At 35.3% G+C, this 20,138-nt stretch overlaps 1 protein-coding gene and 1 long non-coding RNA gene across 2 annotated transcripts; both read right to left on the reverse strand.

Annotated features, from left to right (window-relative positions):
- Positions 1-1,226: 1,226 nt before the first annotated feature.
- LOC129922269 (uncharacterized) lies at positions 1,227-6,120 on the reverse strand. The gene is made up of 3 exons (XM_056007480.1): positions 5,996-6,120; positions 3,649-4,035; positions 1,227-3,044 (listed from the first exon to the last, which is right to left on the reverse strand). Exons 1-3 carry the CDS (start codon positions 6,048-6,050, stop codon positions 1,426-1,428), a joined length of 2,061 nt encoding a protein of 686 aa, XP_055863455.1. The 5' UTR covers positions 6,051-6,120; the 3' UTR covers positions 1,227-1,425.
- Positions 6,121-11,007: 4,887 nt separating this feature from the next.
- On the reverse strand, positions 11,008-20,123 carry LOC129922270 (uncharacterized). Its single transcript, XR_008774239.1, has 4 exons — positions 20,037-20,123; positions 15,221-15,307; positions 13,397-13,561; positions 11,008-11,280 (listed from the first exon to the last, which is right to left on the reverse strand). It is a non-coding gene; the product is annotated as an uncharacterized LOC129922270 (long non-coding RNA).
- Positions 20,124-20,138: the final 15 nt, after the last annotated feature.

Consider the following 20,138-nt stretch of genomic DNA (forward strand, 5'->3'; position numbering starts at 1 on the left):
CTTTACACAAAAATTCACAGACGTCTTTTCTAATTTAGAAAGCTAAGGAAATTTAACATCGACAAAACATTAATTAAACTTTTTATACAGCAACCATCAGCAGTCTAATTAACTTTGCCATCACCTGCTGGTATGGTAATACTTCACTCACACAAAGACAGATTAAATAGACTAATGAAAGAAGCATTGTATGTCACTCGAACGCAGCTACCATCTCTTGAAGAGCTTTTTCACGAAAGATGCCTTTCCAGAACACTCACGATTCTTAAAGATAACCTGCACTCATTAAACCTCTGTTACATAAGATCTGAACAAAGTGGTCGTCTCCTTTCCATTGGGACTAAAACAGTAAGATTTAAAAACTCCTTCATTCCACTTTCGATTAGATTGTTTCAAGATCATCTGTCGTCATCGAGAAGTACATAAAAGTCAAATTCATAAAGCGATGGTTATGAGTGTATGTGTTTTCCTGTGTAAATGTTGTTCGTATTTGCATCTATATTGTTATTGTACAGTAGAGGTTGTCAATTGTAGTCAAACTGAATTTCCATTTGATTGGATCAATAACAATTATCTTATCTTATTTAGAGGTCTGTATATGTAGAGTTTTTCCCCTTCTAACGTATTGTACATATTTGTTCACCCACTTCCCAACTGAAATTTCGGATAGTTATTCATCGTTGATGACTATATATGAATCAATAAAAAAGTCTTTAAAGCGGAAGATTGCGATTCCATTAAAATATCCAAACATCAGCAGATAGGCTAAGAACGAGAGTGAACATGGCCCCCAGAGGGATACCACAGTATGCTCAGCTCTATAAAAACGTAAAGGGACAATACTGCTAATTAAAAAAATCGTTTTGGGGGAACATTAATCGTTTCCATATCGATGGTGAGAGGTGCTTAATTGTTCTAGACACGAGGTATGTAATAGCAGGTTAATTTTTAAAATTGTATTATTCGTTTAGCCCTAGGAAAAAATTAGTGATGTCAGTGAGTCAGGGCTTTTTAAAATATAATAGATGTTATTGTGACAGTATCCAGATACTGCAATAGACAGATTATTAATAATACATTTTATTTAAACTCTGATCTGTCAGCTTCGAAATTAGTACCCTAATTGCCATAGACTAAAACTATTACACTTTTAACTGATAAAAGGCTAGTATGTAAACAAGGAGACGTGTAGACTGGTATAGTAATACAAATAGACACCGTGTTACTCTGTATTTAATGTAGGCCTATTTATTGTGCTGTTACAACTATGCTCACATGAAAATGTAGAGCTAATGTAATTACTTTTTAACATGTATGAAAACATATGCAAAGGCCCTTAGCTTGGACTTGTTGGTCAAAGTCATGTTTCTTTCAAAATGAGAGAGGATGGTACTGTGGTAACGATTATAAGCAGTTTCGTACTTTCTATGACTTGTATGGTATTTCGCAGATAAACCTTTCAGTGTGTGTAGGCATATTCTGGCAAGGATAGTCGTTGAAGTACCAATTATTTGATTCCCTCCATTGCCAGAAGCCCATGCAATGTTCATTGCCTTCGTAGTTGTCCGGCTGATGATCTCGCCATTTCTTTACTGCAATTTTAGTTTTGCTGTGAAGGTTAATCCAGGTGTTTTCATGTCCCTTATCTGAAGCGCCAATGAAAGCAATGTCAAAAAAAGTTGACTGTGGGATTAGTAACTCTCTCATAATGAACTGAAATTCCTCGTCTGTGTCAATCTCTGCTAAATAGCCTCCGTAAGACATACAGACTTGTTGAGCGTCCTCGATAGTTGTAAAGAGCTTTTCGCTGAGTGAGAGCAAATATATTCGGTCATTGAATTTTTTGGAAGCATAAAACTTTCGACTTCTGATTTTGTCATCGGGAGTTGTTGTCTGTAAAATAAGATTGTCATTTTGTGTTTGCTTTTCTAAATCTCGTGTTGTAGTAGCTTCGGAAGAACAGTTAGTTAGTAAATCTTTATACCTGGCATCATTAAGTTTCTGAGTTTCTTTTAATTCTTTTGACAACTCTTGTAAAGCCTTAGAGCTCTCTGAGCATTGTTTTTGGAGATTTTCAAACTTATTATCATTCAGAATCTGATTTCTACGAATTGCGTTCAAAAGTGCGTCTTCCGTATAGATCTTGTGTTTATTTAATAGACCAATATATTCTTCAGATAAATTGTGTACCTGATCTGTTAGATTTAAAAACTGTGTTTTAGAGAAATCTTTAGCCCTTTCCAACATTTCGCCAAAGTGTGTGACATTATTGTGGATTCTTAATGACTGCTTGTAAACGTCCACCTTAAGATGAAGTAAACTGAGTTTCATTTCATTGTACAAATCAGTTATTTTCCTGCTATTTATGGCCTGATTTTTGATGACCCTATTTTCTGTGCTTTTTATTTCTAATGCGAGCTGGTCCAAAATATTGAACAAAGCTAGAAGATTTCTACCATAAAAATATGTTTGAATCCTTTTCTGCTTTTTTATCTCAGCCAGAAAGTTGTTGCCAGTTTGGATTTCCGTTTCCTTGTCGATGTTGCCAGTTTGGATTTCTGTTTCCTTGTCGATGTTGCCAGTTTGGATTTCTGTTTCCTTGTCGATGTTGCCAGTTTGGATTTCTGTTTTCTTGCCGATGTTGTTCAAGGCGATGCTATCGTCATCACTGGAAGCTACATAGACAGTTTTCGAAAAAGTTACAGATTGATTGAGTACATTCATCCCCAACACTTCACATTTGTAAAGTCCAGCGTTTCTAGGTTCTGGCAATGTCCAGCTGATGCTCAGACGCAAATTATTGGTGTTGTTGGTGAAGGTAACAAAGGATGTTAAATCTTTATTGTCTAAGTCTAATTCTCCATCACGAGTTTTAGCGATGACAAGTTCTTTGAAAATGGGTGCGTCCGTCGTGGCTGAGTAAAACAGAGTTAAAGATGTGAGGTAAGTCCATGTGCCATAGTCTTTTCCATTAATAGAACACTCTAAACTGAAACTTTCTGTGTTTTCTTTGAATTGATCTGTCAAAGCTTGAAACTGCATTTCTGAAATTGAAGAAAAAAAAACTTTAAAAAGAAATACAGATTTCATAAGATCATCTGTATATACAATTCACTACGTCACCCAACCATGCGGGTCAAGACGCATGCTCACCGACTCTCTTTTATTTCTGCAAGTCGAACTAGAGTTACCCTACGGCGACAGAGAGCAAGGCTTAGAAAAAAAGGGGTGGGGGCGGAGAACAAGTAATCTTCTCCGTATATATAATTCTCTACGTCGCCTAACCACCAACCCCACTTGGATAACTGTATCTTTCAGGAAGTGATCACCCGTCACCAAATAACGGCGTATGCTACGCCGCGGGTCGGCTCGTACAAATAATTTATCTTGGTTTGGCAAGAAACATTATATTTCTATTTTCTATGGACTGTAAACTATGAATATTAAAAGGCAGCCAAATAAACATTTAAATATTCAAATTAGCTAAGCGAACTCTGCTCAAGACGGGATTTGAACTAGTGTCCCCTTTATAGGTAACCAAATGGGGTTAGCCTCTTACCATCTCACTTATTTACTTGTTCGCCTATTATGATTGTAAACCAGGTCTTATAAATTTTTGTTTGTTAAATAAAAGTTGACATTGTTTACCTGGAAGTGGCAAGTTATTCTGGGGGTTTTCTTCTATCATGACCGTCTCTTCAGTTGTCCAGATGACGTCACCGTTGCCAAGAGCAACACATTTATAAACTGTCACGTCTTCAGTTGTAGGGTCTGTCACTGTGAAACTCACGAAATAGGAGCCAAAGTCCACGACCGAATCGTTGATATTGAAGGTTTCATTGACCTCATGATCTTTGACCTCGTTCAGATTTCTTTCCAGAAGTTCATCGAATCCTTCTTTGTAGCTATTCAGGCGATACAGCACTAGAGACTCTACGTTAGAGGATTCTGTGTGGTCAGTCAGTGTACAGTTCACTACAAGGTTTTTTGTTAGACCAGGCACCACCATCTTTGGGTTTACTTCGATAATCAACGCTGTGTTGTGGAAAATAAAATTTAGATTTACTAAAATTTAACATGATTTAATTTCCTGTACACTTCAAACTTAAACATTTAAAAAATCAGGGTGCCACTATTCTTGAATGTGCATTGATAATCAATGCTGTGTTTGAAAAAAATTCATTTAGTAAAACTTTAAAATGACTTCTACCTGCCAACCCCAACCCCAAATTGTTTTCTTGTAATGTATTTATTGATGATGGTCGTTGACTTATAGCACCAAACTGCAGGGGCGTAGCTAGGACTTTGCCATCATTTTGGGAGCCCTGAGGCTTGACCTCTTTTAGAGGCCTTGCATTTTGTGTAATACTTAATATTTAATGTAAAATACTATTTCGAACACTCATTTGGGGTCCCCTCTCAAGTGGGGGCCCGGTGAATTTTTAAATTCTCCCCCACCCCACCCTAGCTATGCCAAATGAGTTGAAGATTTTAATTGAAAACAAAAAAACAACAACAAAAAAAAAAACAACAACTATAAATAGCTATCTTTTTGGTTAAATAAATAAGGAGAGTTCATAAGCATGTTATTTTTTAAGGTATATGCTAATTTTGTGTATGGATCTCTATTTTTTAGCTCTAAACGAATTGTGTAATATCTTCCATTTGTAGAACAAACTAATTTCAATGTAGACTTTCACTGTATGACATTAGCTTAATTAAAATGGGCAACTAACTAGCGGTAATGAAGGTCATTTAATACAAACATCAATAGCTACCTCCTTGAGATATTAAGAAATATAATAACATTATGGCTGAATTCTTTATTTTTCTAGATGGCTGCAGCGGTGCTCAAGTTTGTGTTCTTTACATTGTTTAGTTCATCATGAAAAAGGTAACATTTAAAAAATTAAAAAAAAATTAGAACTAATGAAACAATTCATCATTTGAAAAAAAGAATCCTTACGTTTCAAGAATAGAACAAATAAACTTCAAATATCAGGATCCATTATTAATATTTCACATACTCTATAGGGCAGACAGTGGCAAGACCATACTAAAAACGCCGGACAGTATAGAGGGACTTCCTATGGTCGGACAATTACGCTGGGCAGGGCACGTATGGGGGACGAACGTATGCCAAAAGACAATATTTTTTTTTTTGTGAGCTGAAAGATGATCGACGTAACAGAGGTGCCCCAATTGCTTTACCTGACAAAGAAGATAGCACATGGTTGCATGCGGCTTCAGAACAAGACAGCTGGAGGTCACTTACAAAGGTCGCGGGATACACATTTAAGACCAAATGAAAATCCGCGGCCCAGGACAGACGTAGACGGCGAAAAGAAAATCTAAATCGTCCACCAGCGGACAATGGTTATGTCTGCGCTGGATGTGGCAAAATATGTAGGTCATAGTTGGGGCTGCGTAGCCACGGCAATCACTGCATTCCTCATTAATCCTCGCACTCGAAGGCAAGCCTTATTATTATAATTCATGACCCCAATTCATCCTAAAACCTTGTTTTTTTTGTTTTTTTTTTAGGAGATTTTCACTATAAACTAAAAATGAGCAGGAAGCTAAATTGAGCTTCAGAGTAGCCAGTGAAACAAAAAGTAATAATTAAGCTTATAATTTGTAACAAAACCTGAAATCGTGGTAGTTGATCTACGTTTCAACTCTCCTTTGTTACTGCTAGTTGGCCGTAAAGACGTTTTAAAAATAAGATTTACGTCAGAGTGTGAAAAATCAAAAGCTTTCTTCCTACTTACATTATTTTGAGCTAGAAAAAAAAAAGTGCTTTGAAAATTTGATTCTGAAATACTAAAGAAGTGCGCAAAAATTTATCCTATTGCTTACCAACGCTTCATTTAATTTTGTATTCCGTATACACCAAAAAGCTAGCTATTTATAGTTTTAGCGCCATGCATATAAAAATCTCAGAGAGTAACAGTGACCACAAATTACTATGTAAAGACATTTTTTTTTTACTTACCCGCCTCGGTGGCTGCTAGCATCAACAGTAACCCAGCAAGTCGTTGATAAGTCATTGTGTGAGAGCTGAGAGTATCTAGGGAGTCAACTCTGCTTGCATTTATACGCTTCAAGACTCTTTTTTCCTGGAACTGATAACGGATTTCTAAATGGAGTTGAATATCCTGAAAGTGGCCCTGGGGGGGGGGGGGGGCAGAGAGGGGGCGCTTCCCATTCCACTACGTTGCCATGCTACATACTCGTAGACTCCGTATTATAAGTTACCAGGTTCTTTAGAAACATCTTTGAAGATAATTCCTAGAATTAAAAGGGATGCACGCATGGCTAATACTTTGGTTGGCAGAACGCATTAAACATGTGCAATCTCTAGAGGACCTAACGAAAAAAACTGCTCTTGCAGTTCTAATCATAACTTAGCCTAATCCATAACAGCAGCCCAATAATATTCTTAACTGTTCATAAACATTCAAAAATCCAATTTAAATGTAACAGTTATTAAACATGATTTTTTTAATTTCTAATTTTACAGTTCTTAAACACGATTTTTTAAATTCTTATTTAACAGTTCTTAAACATGATTTTTAAAATTCTGATTTAACAGTTTTAGACATTATTTTTTAAAATTCTAATTTAACAGTTCTAGACTTTTTAAAAACATTCTTATTTAACAGTTCTTAAACATGATTTTTTAAATTCTAATTTAACAGTTCTTAAAATGATTTTTAATTTTCTTATTTAACAGTTCTTAAACATGATTTTTTAAATTCTAATTTAACAGTTCTTAAAATGATTTTTAATTTTCTTATTTAACAGTTCTTAAACATGATTTTTTAAATTCTAATTTAACAGTTCTTAAAATGATTTTTAATTTTCTTATTTAACAGTTCTTAAACATGATTTTTTAAATTCTAATTTAACAGTTCTTAAAATGATTTTTAAATTTCTTATTTAACAGTTCTTAAACATGATTTATTTAAATTCTAATTTAACAGTTCTGAAACATGATTTTTCAAATTCTAACAGCAATATCAATAAGAGACCCACTTAGCTTCAAATACATTTGAAAGTCATTTCAAAGTCAGTGTTGCTAACTAAATAAAAAAAAAGAATTAAGCTTGAATGTTAACTCTCTCAATACCGGCGCTAGATCTTCGTATAAAATGTCTTCTATTAACGCTAATTAATGCTAATTACATCGCCATTTATATTCAAATAAGCTTAAAGGCCCAGAGTGAAAATCTAATGCTTCTTCCATACTGTCACAGGGGCGGACTGGCTATATGGGCATTTGGGCAAATGCCCGGTGGGTCGGTACCCAAATGGACCGGTATGGTCATTTAGAGGGCCTCATGAATGCCACTTTGGCACGTATTGAATTGTTAAAGGTTTTATAATATTCTTTTAACAAAGTGGCCCTCTCAGCGTCGTGTTTAAAAAAAAAAGTCGTTTACAGACTCAACAATGTAGGTCTAATTTTAATTTAATTTAACACATTTTCCGAAATAATGTAATAGTCTACATCCGTAGACAGTGCTGCTGTAGGCTTCATTTTCGGGCCTACACATTTAGCGATGAAAAAGTAACAAAAGGCCTTTTGCATTTCTTATAAAGATATAGAGCAGGCTTACAGTTATCGATACATTATTTAACTTAACATAATGTTTTTGCGGACAAGTAGGCCTATCTTATGATATACAATTTATGGGCCGGAGTGTTTACAAATGCCTGGGCCGATTTTGACACCCAGTCTACCCATTGCGTATGGAGGAGTTTGTGCAACAAACAAAAGCGCTTATAAAATTTTAATCCGCAGAGCTAAAAAGGTGAACACAAATTATCATAAATCTTCACACACATACAAAAGTTTTTTTTTCATTTTTTACACCGGATACACCAAAAAAGGCAGCTATTTATAGCTTTCCGCCATGCATGAAAGTGTGCAACAAGCAGAGTGTGTTGGTAAAAATTGAGATATTTGATGTGCGAGCTACAAATAAATTTGTGAAGAACCCGATTGTAACACCTCAAAAAATCATAAATTTTAGATCTACACCAGGACAAAATATGAAAAAAAAACAAAAAACAAAGCTTATCCGAGGGGAAGAACTCCGCAATTACAACTCTTTCTCTCAATGATGTAGAATTTATTTCCCTTATTTAATATAAAAATAATAAATTATAATAATTAATCGAATAATCGATTGCTTTTTTTTTTAAAAAAAAAAAAAAAAAGATTGATTCATGTTTTGATATGTTCAATAAATAGTTGTTTAATAATAATTATAATAATAATAATAATAATTATCCATAAGAAACCGGTCCTAGATTTTGTACAAAACATTATAACTATAGAACTATAAAAAAACAAAATATTTATTTACACCAGACTCAATCGTAATTCATATGTGAAATGTTTATAGCAGATAGTAGAATTTTATTTAATATATAAAATATTTTAAGGACAAAAGAGTTTTTGTGTCTGTCTGTCTTTGCTTGCGTGTCTTAAATCCTTTTTGTGATGGTAAAATCACAAAATCCTAACTTTCATGAATGTTTTTTTTTCAAACAGCTGTACCAATGACTTTACCAGCAACATTTAGATATTTTTATTTTCAATGTTAAGATTGCCATACCAGGCAGTGATATTAAAACTTAAAATATTGCAGATGTGAGCGTGATAAAACACCACCAATGCTTTTCGCTGACATTAAATTAGGACATTTTTCTAAGTAAAATCGTAATCTTTGCTGCCCTTTTTTACTGATATAATCAGTATTTGCAGTAAAATTTAATTTATTGTCTAAGATAGTACCAAGATATTTAAAAATGAAAAACTATTTCAATGTTCTCTCGAGAGTTTTCTTCATTTGGCTATCGAGCTAGTAATTCTTTTCTCAGTGATATAGATCTGCATCAACTGTTTTATTTCTAGGAAATTCGTTAGAGTCGTTTTGGAGATACGCTTTCCAGGATCCTGGATCCAGGTTCCATGAAGGAGTGACTTGAATATAGTATTGTAAAAACACGCATTTACGCAGAACTCTAGTTTTCAGGTTGTTTTTTTTTTTTGAGGGGGGGGGGAGAAAATATCAGATTCTTCTTATAAAGTTTCTGCAGCGTCTAATTACGCACTGGTGCTTAAAAAAAAAGAAAAAAAAAACAAGAATAAAAAGGAAACAAAAAAAAGAAACAAAAAAAAAAACAAGAATAAAAAAGAAAACAAAAAAAAAAAAAAACAAGAATTAAAGGAAACAAAAAAAAAACAAGAATAAAAAAGAAACAAAAAAAAAATAATAAAAAGGAAACAAAAAAAAAAAAAAAATAATAAAAAGGAAACAAAAAAGGAAACAAAAAAAAAAAACAAGAATAAAAAAGAAACAAAAAAAAATTTAAAAAGAAAACAAAAAAAAAAACAAGAATAAAAGGAAAAAAAAAAAAACAAGAATAAAAAAGAAACAAAAAAAAACTATTATATAGATATTCAAGTGATAAAAAAGAAACAAAAAAAAAAAAGAAACAAAAAAAAAGAAAAAAAAAAGAAAAAAAAGAAACAAAAAAAAGAAAAAAAAAAAGAAAAAAAAGAAACAAAAAAAAAAAGAAAAAAAATAGAAAAAAAAGAAACAAAAAAATAAAAAAAAAGAAACAAAAAAGAAAAAAAAAAGAAAGAAAGAAAAAATAAAAAAAAGAAACAAAAAAAAGAAAAAAAAAAGAAACAAAGAAAAAAGAAAAAAAAAAGAAACAAAAAAAAGAAAGAAATAAAAAAGAAAAAAAAAGAAACAAAAAAAGAAAAAAAAAAGAAAAAAAAGAAACAAAAAATAAAAAAAAGAAAGAAAGAAAAAATTTTAAAAAAAGAAACAAAAAAATAAAGAAAGAAAGAAAAAAGAAAAAAAGAAAAAAAAAAGAAAAAAAAAAAAAAAGAAAAAAAAAGAAGAAAAAAAAAAAGAAAAAAAAAAAAGAAAAAAAAAACCTGTTGGCCCTTCTCTTGACAGCAAGGGGTTCTGTGGGGAGTGCATTAAGTTTCACCAGCAGGGTTCGGGGCTCCTCTCTGACGCCAAGCGTTTTCTTGTATTCTTAACTGCAGAAACACTTTCCGCTGACAGCCTAAGTTCATTTTTCATTCTATTAAAAAAGGGCAGGTCATATTAAGGGAAAAAAAAAGTAACATGGGCAAGGGCTGACTGACATTCGAGGCACAAGTAGCGTAAGTATATCTTTATTGGGCGTAGTTATCGTAATATAACTTTGTGTTAAGCGAGACCTCGAGTAGTCGGCATGTTTTTGATGAGCATAACACGTTAACTAACGATGGTTAAACGCTCTTTGGATATTCAACCTTTTTGACGCGCGCTTAATGTCTAATTTTTAAGAACCTTTTGAATAATGTTTTTACTTGAAAAAAATAATATGAATGTATAGGCCCTAACATTCAAAATGCAACCGAATTGTTGCTTGAAAAGAAAAGACACCCCCACAGATTGATAAAAATGATTTAGATTAAGGCTTTGAGGGTCGCCGCCGAGATAAAAATGTCTTTGAAAAATAATATTTGGAAAAGACGTTCATTTATAAGTGATTAATTTTGTTCAGTACGCCTGTTTGTTCATCTGCCCTATAGACCACAAGGTCTGAAAGGGGAACTTTACTTTTTTTTTTTACGCCTGTTTGTAACTTCTATGAACAAGTAAATTCGGGAGGAGAAATTTGGTAGACCAATTAGATTCTACTCCAAATTTTTAATTTTTTTTATAATTCAAGAATAAATTGTGATTTATGATCCCAAAGTATTTATACAATTGGAAAAATAATAACACTGAACCTTAATCTACAAACACCAAAATAACTCGTATTCGCCAGTGATGGCGGTGAGCTTATTCAATGCCTTAGAAAAGTCTATTATAATGGCATTTATTTGCTAACTATTATTTAAGTCTTTTGATACACACCAAAAAAATAAAATAGACAGATGTAGTTATAAATATGGTTTATTGAGCAACAAGTTTTACATTACGGCAGTCATGTCTATGTTTCATTAAAGCATTTAAATATTTATTGCACTGAGATATTTACACATTTGTTGTATTGAATTATCTGCGCATGTGTTGTACGTAAACGTGCATAAATTCAATAAGGTTAAAGAACTGCAATGCTTCAAACCTATTCCACAAAATGATGTGAAGCCAAGACCCTCCATATTACACACAAGCGATGACATCTGCATTATTTTGGTTCCTTCAACAAAGTGCTTCTAAGCGTTTATTTCTACGATTTTCAATATCTGCCATTGATCTGCTCAAGGAAAAAAGCATAAAATATAAATATAAAAAGGTGAAATATGTTATTTGTATGTTATATTTATGGGGCGAGGTGGCTGAGTAGTTAAGCGCTTCGCTTCCGAACCTGGCGCCCTGAGTTCGAATTTCGGTGAAGACTGCTATTTTGAATTTCGAGATTTTTCGGGTGCCCCTAAGTCCACCCAACTTTAATGGGTACCTGATTTTAGTTGGAGAAAGTAAATGTGGTTGCTACATGACACACTACTCGTTAACCATTGGGCATAGACACAGATGACCTTAAAGTCATCTGCCCCATAGATCGCAAGGTCTTAAAGGGGAAACTTTACTATGAAAAACCCCTTTACTTTAGTGAAACTATACTGTGCTGCTCACTCGATATGACTTCGCTGCTCGCTTGATGTTGCCCCAACTGTTAGGACTGAGTTTTGGTTAGTCTGGGTCTTCTGTTAACTTTGGAGAAGAAAGGGAGGCCATTCAGATTGTTCAATCCGAGGCTCTCTTTGCTTTGGTTTGTTTCGCTTTGTGAGAAGGGTTTGAATGGAATGTAACTCATAGTCAGTCATAGTAAAGCAGTTGGTGTTTTGTTTAATAATGAAACAAAGAGGAGTATTGAGAGTATGTTTTATTATTGTGTGAAAGTAATACACTTTTCTTATATGCCTTTTGGATGGGTCGTAGATGTAGTATCACTAATCAGTTGTTAACAGTGAAGGGCAATATCATAGTCCAGAGGTCATAGTCATTCACTTTTCATCATTATTGTTTACAAATAAATTATAGATGTTAATGAACTGGATATATCAAGTCTCTGTATGCAATTGAGAATGTTAGCACCTGTGACGTGGCTAAGTTGGAAGAGAAGGGGTCGAATTTGAAAATCCCCCTTTTGAGGCGGCCACCAAATGAGTGTAAGAAAGGTGTTTTTACATTAAATCTTACACCATTATCTCATTTCACGATGGCAAATGTCAAAAATGCAGGAGCCCCTAAAGATGTCAAGCCCCCCGGGCCTCCAAATCCCTAGCCACTAAAACATCTCGAAAAAATAAAGTACTTAACACTAGATCTGACCTATATAACCAACATTTCACTTGATTTGATTCATTCTTTCTCGACATGGCATTGCAAGTCGGTTGATGCTACCTCAATCTCTCTTGATATGACCTGGCCACATACTACTTGATGTTGCATTACATCTGAATAGATATGATATCGCTGCTCAATTGATGTTAACTCGCTATCACTTGATAGGAACGCAATGCTCACTTGATGTTAACTCGCTCTCACTTGATAGGAGCTCAATGCTCACTTGATGTTAACTCGCTCTTACTTGATAGGAGCTCAATGCTCACTTGATGTTAACTCGCTCTTACTTGATGTTAACTCGCTGCTCACTTGATGTTAAACTCGCTCTTACTTGATAGGAACTCAATGCTCACTTGATGTTAACTCGCTCTTACTTGATATTAACTCGCTCTTACTTGATAGGAGCTCAATGCTCACTTGATGTTAACTCGCTCTTATTTGATGTTAACTCGCTGCTCACTTGATGTTAAACTCGCTCTCACTTGATAGGAACTCAATGCTCACTCGATGTTAACCATCTTTTACTTGGTCTGCCGCCTCTGCTCTTTTGATGTGTCGGAGGAGGGTTCCAAACTTGAAAATTCTCCGGACTTAAGGGGGGGGGGTGTCCCCAAATAAGTGTTTGAATTTTGTTTGCATTAAATATTAAGCCAATGCCATGTTATCATGCTATTCACGTTGTTATATAAATTAGCGACCATGCTGCATATTCCACACATTAGACATATACACCCAACAAGGTACGCACGCACTTAGTCTAATTAAACATCTTCTAGAAATACTTCAGCTACATTTGATATACACATGCATCCGTTACACTGCACACTCTTTGTGCTTAAGCAACTTCGATATTCCTACATTATGATTAAAGACTAAGTTTTTTTGTTTTTAATATAGGCCTACAGGTCATCTTAACTTCTTATATAATACAGACGTTACTTCAAAAAAGAAGATGATTACGTCCGTCATGCATCTAATCATAATAAACAATATAAAGAAAACAATCAACTAGCCTAGGTTACCTGATTTAGCGTGTTATTTGGAGCTTGAATCTGGCTGCGATGTACGTACCGTGACAGATTTAGAGGGTCTGAATTTCACAATAAATACAACAAGTATAACAAATACAAGAATTGCCAAGGGTATGGCTATAGCAAGACGAGATTCCAGTGATAAATCTCTGCAATCTACCAAAAATAAAAAAATAAATATAAATTATTGAATAAATTTAATTTTTTTTTTCGAATTCTTATGCATAACTTGCTCATTGCGCTGTGGTTCAATAGCTTTTGTTGACATGCATTGAAGGGGTTGCTGGAAGAAAGATTTCTATGCCGTCTTTAGGCACTCAGTAAACTGAGATCAGCTCAAGGCGAGATTCGAACTTCCCCCCCCCCTCCTTGACAGGTTGTCGGTTTATGCCAATCGGCCACACATACATGACAGCTGTAATTACTTATCGTAGTACTTTTGTGTTTGTTTTTTTTAAAGGGTATTGCTTTTGTTTCGGACTATAGCTGACTGTGTTCTTATGTCAGTAGCCTAATAAGTGTGTCACTGTTTCGGCTAATTAGCCTTTTTATGGTATTTACATATATTTTAATTCTAAAAGAAAATTTAATTTTTAAGGTGAACAAGAGTGGCTTAGCATCCATGGTGCGAAGGAGTAAAATGATCCCGGGACCACGACCATTAGGAGCCCACAACCTGTGGAGTAGCAACCATGACGCGTAGCGGTTTCACTGCGCTTGGGTCAAAGGGTCATGACCAATTAGGGCCCACATAAGCCCTTGGGGGTAATACCAAAGTGGAAAACATAATACAACTTTTGTAAAAGCCGAGTAGCATCATTGGACGATATTGTTTCGTGATCTCCTGGAGACGGGAATACCCAAAGAAATAGCCATGAAAAACGAAATGAGTGATGATGGGAAGGGTGGTCGAGAGGCAAAGTGCGCTTGAACTTGGCTTGGCTTGGCTCGAGGTCCGACTCGGGCAGGGTTGTGTTTACTGAGCGCCTTAAGGCAGCACGGAAAACTAACTCCTAGATACCCACTCCCCCACCCCCCACAAATGAGATTGGACCAAAAGCGCTCTGAGCATGCGATAAGCATGAAAGTAGCGCTATATAAAAGCTATAATAATAATGATGGCGATTTGCGGTTGCTACTCACTAACATTGAGCCGGACATATATACAGTTACCAGATATCATCACATCCATCCAAATAATTAATTTAATTTTTTAAAGAAAAAAGTTATGGTTTCAATTAATACTTCAACAAACTTGTTTTCTTTAATTGTTATTCAATATATCTTTTTCTCTTGGGGGTCCGTTGACAAAGGTTGACTTACAAAAGTGGTCCATGAATATATATATATAAAAAGTTTGGAAACTACTTGGAATGATAAATGTTCAAATAGCGACACTTAATAGAAACAATTGTTATAGCGCTATGTAAAAAAAAAGCGGTGGCTGAGCGGTAAAGCGCTTGGCTTCTGAACCGGGGGTCCCGGGTTCGAATCCTGGTATTTTTATTTCGGGATCCTTGGGCGCCTCTGAGTCCACCCAGTTCTCATGGGTACCTGACATTAGTTGGGGAAAAGTAAAGGCGGTTGGTCGTTGTGCTGGCCACATGACACCCTCGTTAACCGTAGGCCACAGAATCAGATGACCTTTACATCATCTGCCCTATAGACCACAAGGTCTGAAAGGGGAACTTACTTATGTAAAACAAGCACACTGAGTCTCAAACGGGTATCCATTTTGGATTAACGGTTAAACTTTCATTTCTCTTCCAAACCTATTTTATTCACCAGAGCTACCAAAGCATATGTATGACATACCTTCACAGTTTGTTTTACGACATTCACCATCCTGACAGCGGACATAGTCAGGAGGACAGGCTGGTGGTACTGTTGGGAATGTTGGATCTGAAAAAGAGATAAAAAGTTCTCATTTGACGGTTGCTATGATCTAATCTTATCTTTTAAATTAATAGCATTTAAATATACTGTAATATTGGATGTGATGTCTGGGTGTTTATGTATCTTTAATTAACAGGGAAAGACACAAATAAAAGTAACTGTAATAATTAAATGCTTTAATTCAGTAGTGTCTTCTGTCCATAGCAATGCTCTTGTTCTTGTAGGCCAGTGTTTCCCAAACTTTTGACATATGTGTACCCCCATTTATAATTATTGCAACACTGTAATTGAGCTGAGATTTCAGATCATCATAATTTGGTTCCCTGGTTGTTAATTTTATTCTGAGATGTCGTTCCATTTCCGATAGTATTGTTACAAATGAACAGTGATAGGTAGAGGTCAACGTATGACCCCGGCGAGATGACACAGCAGCGAGTGTTCTCTGGAATCTACGCGTATAAACAAAGACAGGATGTGACGTGTCCTCACGTGTTGTTCCAGGGGACAAACAGATCTAAGAAGGGGACAGTTACTAATGAACAATGACAGATAGATGTCAGTACGTGTGACCCTGGCTTGATGACACTGTAGCAGGTGTTCTCTGGAATCTACATGTAAAAACAAAGACAGGATGTGACGTTTCCTCACGTATTGTTCCAGATGATACTAGCAGTGTTTGTGCAACTTTGGAGGAGCGATTAGGGACTCTATATAAGCCAGAGAGTTAATGTGAAAGTCAGTCGTATGGAGTCGTGAGTGAGTCGTCGGTACTGTTGTCTACTGTGCGAGACAGTAGAAGAGAGATGTGTACGACTCGATGCAAGTTAACTAGGGTAGAGTTAACTGGAGTGGACTACTGTCGTTAAAAGTCTATACATCGAACTACAGTGGACTTGAGCCGTTACAGTCGATACAGTCGATGTAAGACCTGTGCGGCTCTGATTCGGTAGACTTGAGTACGACTTGGTTCAGCTTTGGGAGACCTGGAGCGACACTGGGAAGTGTGTCGTTGGTCTGTTCTGTGGAATACGGCTCGATGCAAGTTGAGAAGACATGAATTGCAACGAAGTGAAGAGATGAATTGCAACGAAGTATAGCTAACTGTAAACTGACAGATATTGTACAGTCTTCTACGCTACATGTTACAGTAATGTTAGAGTTAATAGTCAATAAAGTTATATGAAGCTGAAAGTTGAGTCGTCAAGTTCTTTGCAGTGTTTTTATTTGTGTGTCTACTAGTACATTTAGCCAGAAGATCCAGAAATACGTAACAGTATGTTCCCTGTTTTCAACTTAATGTCCTCAAATGCTGAAAAAAGCAACTTCACATAAACATAAATTTGGAAAGATCAAGTTCTATTTCAGAATATTTTCTGTTCAAACCGATACACAAATATTTTTTAAGACTCGTCTGAAGCCTATTCCAACAATTGCTTTTCTTCCGCATGCGACCAAACCTTCTGGTATGGATGTTGTGCTAGTTTTAAATGTTATATATTCAATATTATCTGTTTAAATTAGGGAAATAGTTTTTCAAGCTCATCAGCGAACTGTCCAAATGTTAAGTTATGCATTTCAGGGTATCAGCATCAATTTGAGTTACCGCGCTTGTCATAAACTCATGAAGAAAGGGAAGCAAGTCACTTTGCCATTGTCAACGCTCTTTTGACATACATTTATTTTTCCGATGGCCGCGTTCACTTTATCTTGACCGAGAGACAAGTTATCTGCGAAGCTTTAAAATAACTTTTTATCGCCATTATTATTGATGCATCGAAAACTGTACATCTCTTACACTTAAGTAATGAATGTACTCGCTTCTAAGATGTGTTTATAATTGGGCTTATAAAGATTAAACCGTATACATGTTGAAAAAATGTCCCTATTTATTATCCCATTTTTCTAACATTTATTTGTAGCTCTTTCTCTCCTAATAGACGATGCCATCGCTGATTTGACTTCATTAAATTAAATTAATGTTACATTGTATAAACATGACTTTGTGTTACGTAAAAAGAGCATGTATTCCCCTTTAATTCTAGACCAAATAAAACATTTTCTGATAACAAACAACAAAGCTATTGAAGCTTAATCATAACAGGGGAGTGAAATAGTAATGAGTAAAATGAAGAGTTCCCTTAAAACGTGGAAAAATAATTACGGAGAGAAAGAGTTAAATGTAAAATAACACCGATAATTTGTACAAATATAACATATTATCAAAGAATGTAAATTAAAACTTGTTAATAATGTTTTTTAATTTATAAACTTAACATAATAAATTTCCAGTCCGTTTTTAATTTTAATAATCTTACTTTTTGATATATTGTAATAAATAGTGATAAAGTATCATAAACAATTGTTAAACTGTCTGGTAACAGTGATGTAGCAGTCACCACATGTAAGTTACAAGCTCACTGTAGAATGGTTCAAGTTCATTATGTACTACATAGGCAAATATAGATGTGTATAGGGGAGACATCATGAGCTAACTGCACAGGTTGATATCGACCCTAGCGGCCCTGCTCATCGAAATAATTAAATTAATTTGTTAATTTCAATTAAAAATCAATAAAAGTAGGTAATCAGCTCACTGTATTGGTAAAAAAAAACAAAAAAAAAACTAACTAGTAACTAACAATAGTGTTTATTGGGAACAAATTTCAAGAAAGTTGATGGGGGAGGGGTGACACCCTGAGCTACCGCACTTGATGCCACCGACACTGTATCGGGAGGCTTTCATTCTCATCTTAGGTAATCAGTTAACGCTACTCTACTTATTCTAGGAGAGTTAGAAGACTCTTATCAAAGACGTGTTGCACTGTTTGCTTTTATATGAAAAATAACGACAAATGATTTTTAAAATTACTTTAAACGATCTTCTTCTTCTTCTTCTAGCCAGCTTTATTGCTGCTGAGCTGTGAGCTCTTTTGCAGACTGTGCAAAGGAAAAATAGTGTGCTGTTTTCTTCAGTTGTTCAGCACTGCCGTACAGGGTGTTGGTTATGTTGGGCTGTAGTGGAAGTAGGGTCTGCCTAAGGTGGATTAGGGAGGGGCATTCAAAGAGGATATGGTTTACAGTTTCATAACGGTGGGCGCAGTGTCTACAAAGGGGAAGTTATGTGGGATTTATTTTGTTCAGATGGTAATTTAATAGAGGTGTGTGTCCTGTTCTTAGTTGGAATATTGTAGATTGTTCTTTGCAGGGGAGGAAGTCGATACTGTCCAGTTTGTTAGGCATAGTCTTTGTACATGGCTCTGCCTGTGTTTCCTGATGCCCATTGGTTGAGCCACTCCTCTTTGTGATTGTTGACTAACATTGACCTAAGGGTGAGGTAGTTAACAGGTCTATCTGGTTGTTCCATAGATGAACCTGCCTTTGATAGCTTATCTGCCTTTTCATTTCCCATGATACCAATGTGTCCAGGGATCCACTGTAGTGTGATAGTGATATTTAATTTTGATATCATCTGATGGATTATCACAATTAGTGTTGTCAACTCTCTTAGGGCTGTTAGAGGTGCTACTGTTAAGTGCTTGCAGAGTAGATTGGGAGTCTGTAAAAGACAACAATATCTGATGCTGATTGCACTCCTTCATATAATTTGTTTTCCACTGTCTGTAGTGCTATGGTAATTGCCTCAATCTCGGCTTGAAAGTTTGGGCAGTAATCGCCACAGGGTGCCTTATCTCAAAGTGTTTATTTTTAGGAAAGACCAGGAAGGCACCAAGACCAGCATTGATGGTAGCTTTGAAGACCGATCCGTCGGTATGTATATGGATAGCTGTTTTTGGATAGCTTTCAATTGTTTGGAGCGTGCCTACTTTGAGCTCCAGTGGATTTGATTCTTTTGTTAAGGTGTTATTTAGTAAATGTGTTTTAATGGTTGTTGTTCTTAGTTTAGTCCAGGCGTTATGTTTGAAAATCTGGTAATTTTTTCCTCTGTTATTGGGTAGGTGGTGTTTTAGGGCTAGTTCGTCAGTAAGTTGGATCAGAGTTTTTTGCTTTTTTGGTTGTTTTTCCTATTTCTATGTGTTACTAGTTTATTAGGATGATCGTCCTCCAACCTTCTGTATCTCTCAATAGCTTCTAATGCTGCTCTGTTGCGCCTTAACTTTTCACATGCTGCTGTGGGAGTAGTTCTCATACCTCCACTAATTAGGAGCAAGGCTTGGTTTTGGAATGTGTCTAATGATGATTGATAGGTTTTGTTGGCAGCTACTTGTATGGAGAGACAGTTATCCATTACAGACAGATCTGACGTATCCGGTGCATAACTGTCTTATGGTTTTCTTTGTAGATCCCCAGGATGTTCCTGCTAGGTGTTTTATCATGTTTAATCTTTGTGATGCCTTTTCTTTTAAATCTGCCATAAAATGTTTTAGAGACAGTCTTTGGTCTAATTTTACACCAACATATGTTGGATTTTCTTCTTTATTTATTGGTTGTCAGTCTATTTTCAGGATGTAGTTTCTTTTTGATGTGTTGTTGCTGTGGCTAAAGATTGAATAAACTGACTTTTCTTTGTTTATTTCCATTTTCCATAATTAATCATTTAAACGATCAAAACAAGACTATTTCTGGTCCATTGGTGAATTTGATGGGGGCTGCCTCTGTCTTTGTAATCTTATTTTTTTGTAGCAACCTCTGTATTTCATAAGATAAGAGATAGATATAATTTAAAAAAAGGATAGAACTATTTGTTACTTATATTAAAAGCAAATTGATGACCTACCATCACAGGTTTCTTTACGACATGTACCATCCTGACAGCGGACATAGTCAGGAGGACAGGCTGGAAGTACTGTTGGGAATGTTGTGCCAGAAAAGAATATAA

This window comes from Biomphalaria glabrata, chromosome 13 (assembly GCF_947242115.1).
Source record: "Biomphalaria glabrata chromosome 13, xgBioGlab47.1, whole genome shotgun sequence".
Classification (NCBI taxonomy): domain Eukaryota; kingdom Metazoa; phylum Mollusca; class Gastropoda; family Planorbidae; genus Biomphalaria; species Biomphalaria glabrata.

Bases quoted from the DNA above. Each gene is read 5' to 3' on its own strand.
- LOC129922269 (XM_056007480.1), bottom strand. From the start codon at position 6,050: ATGACTTATCAACGACTTGCTGGGTTACTGTTGATGCTAGCAGCCACC. The intron at 4,036-5,995 runs GTAAGTAAAAAA...TCCACAACACAG, and splicing joins GCTAGCAGCCACCGAGGCGG to CGTTGATTATCGAAGTAAAC. The intron at 3,045-3,648 runs GTAAACAATGTC...CTTCAATTTCAG, and splicing joins GAATAACTTGCCACTTCCAG to AAATGCAGTTTCAAGCTTTG.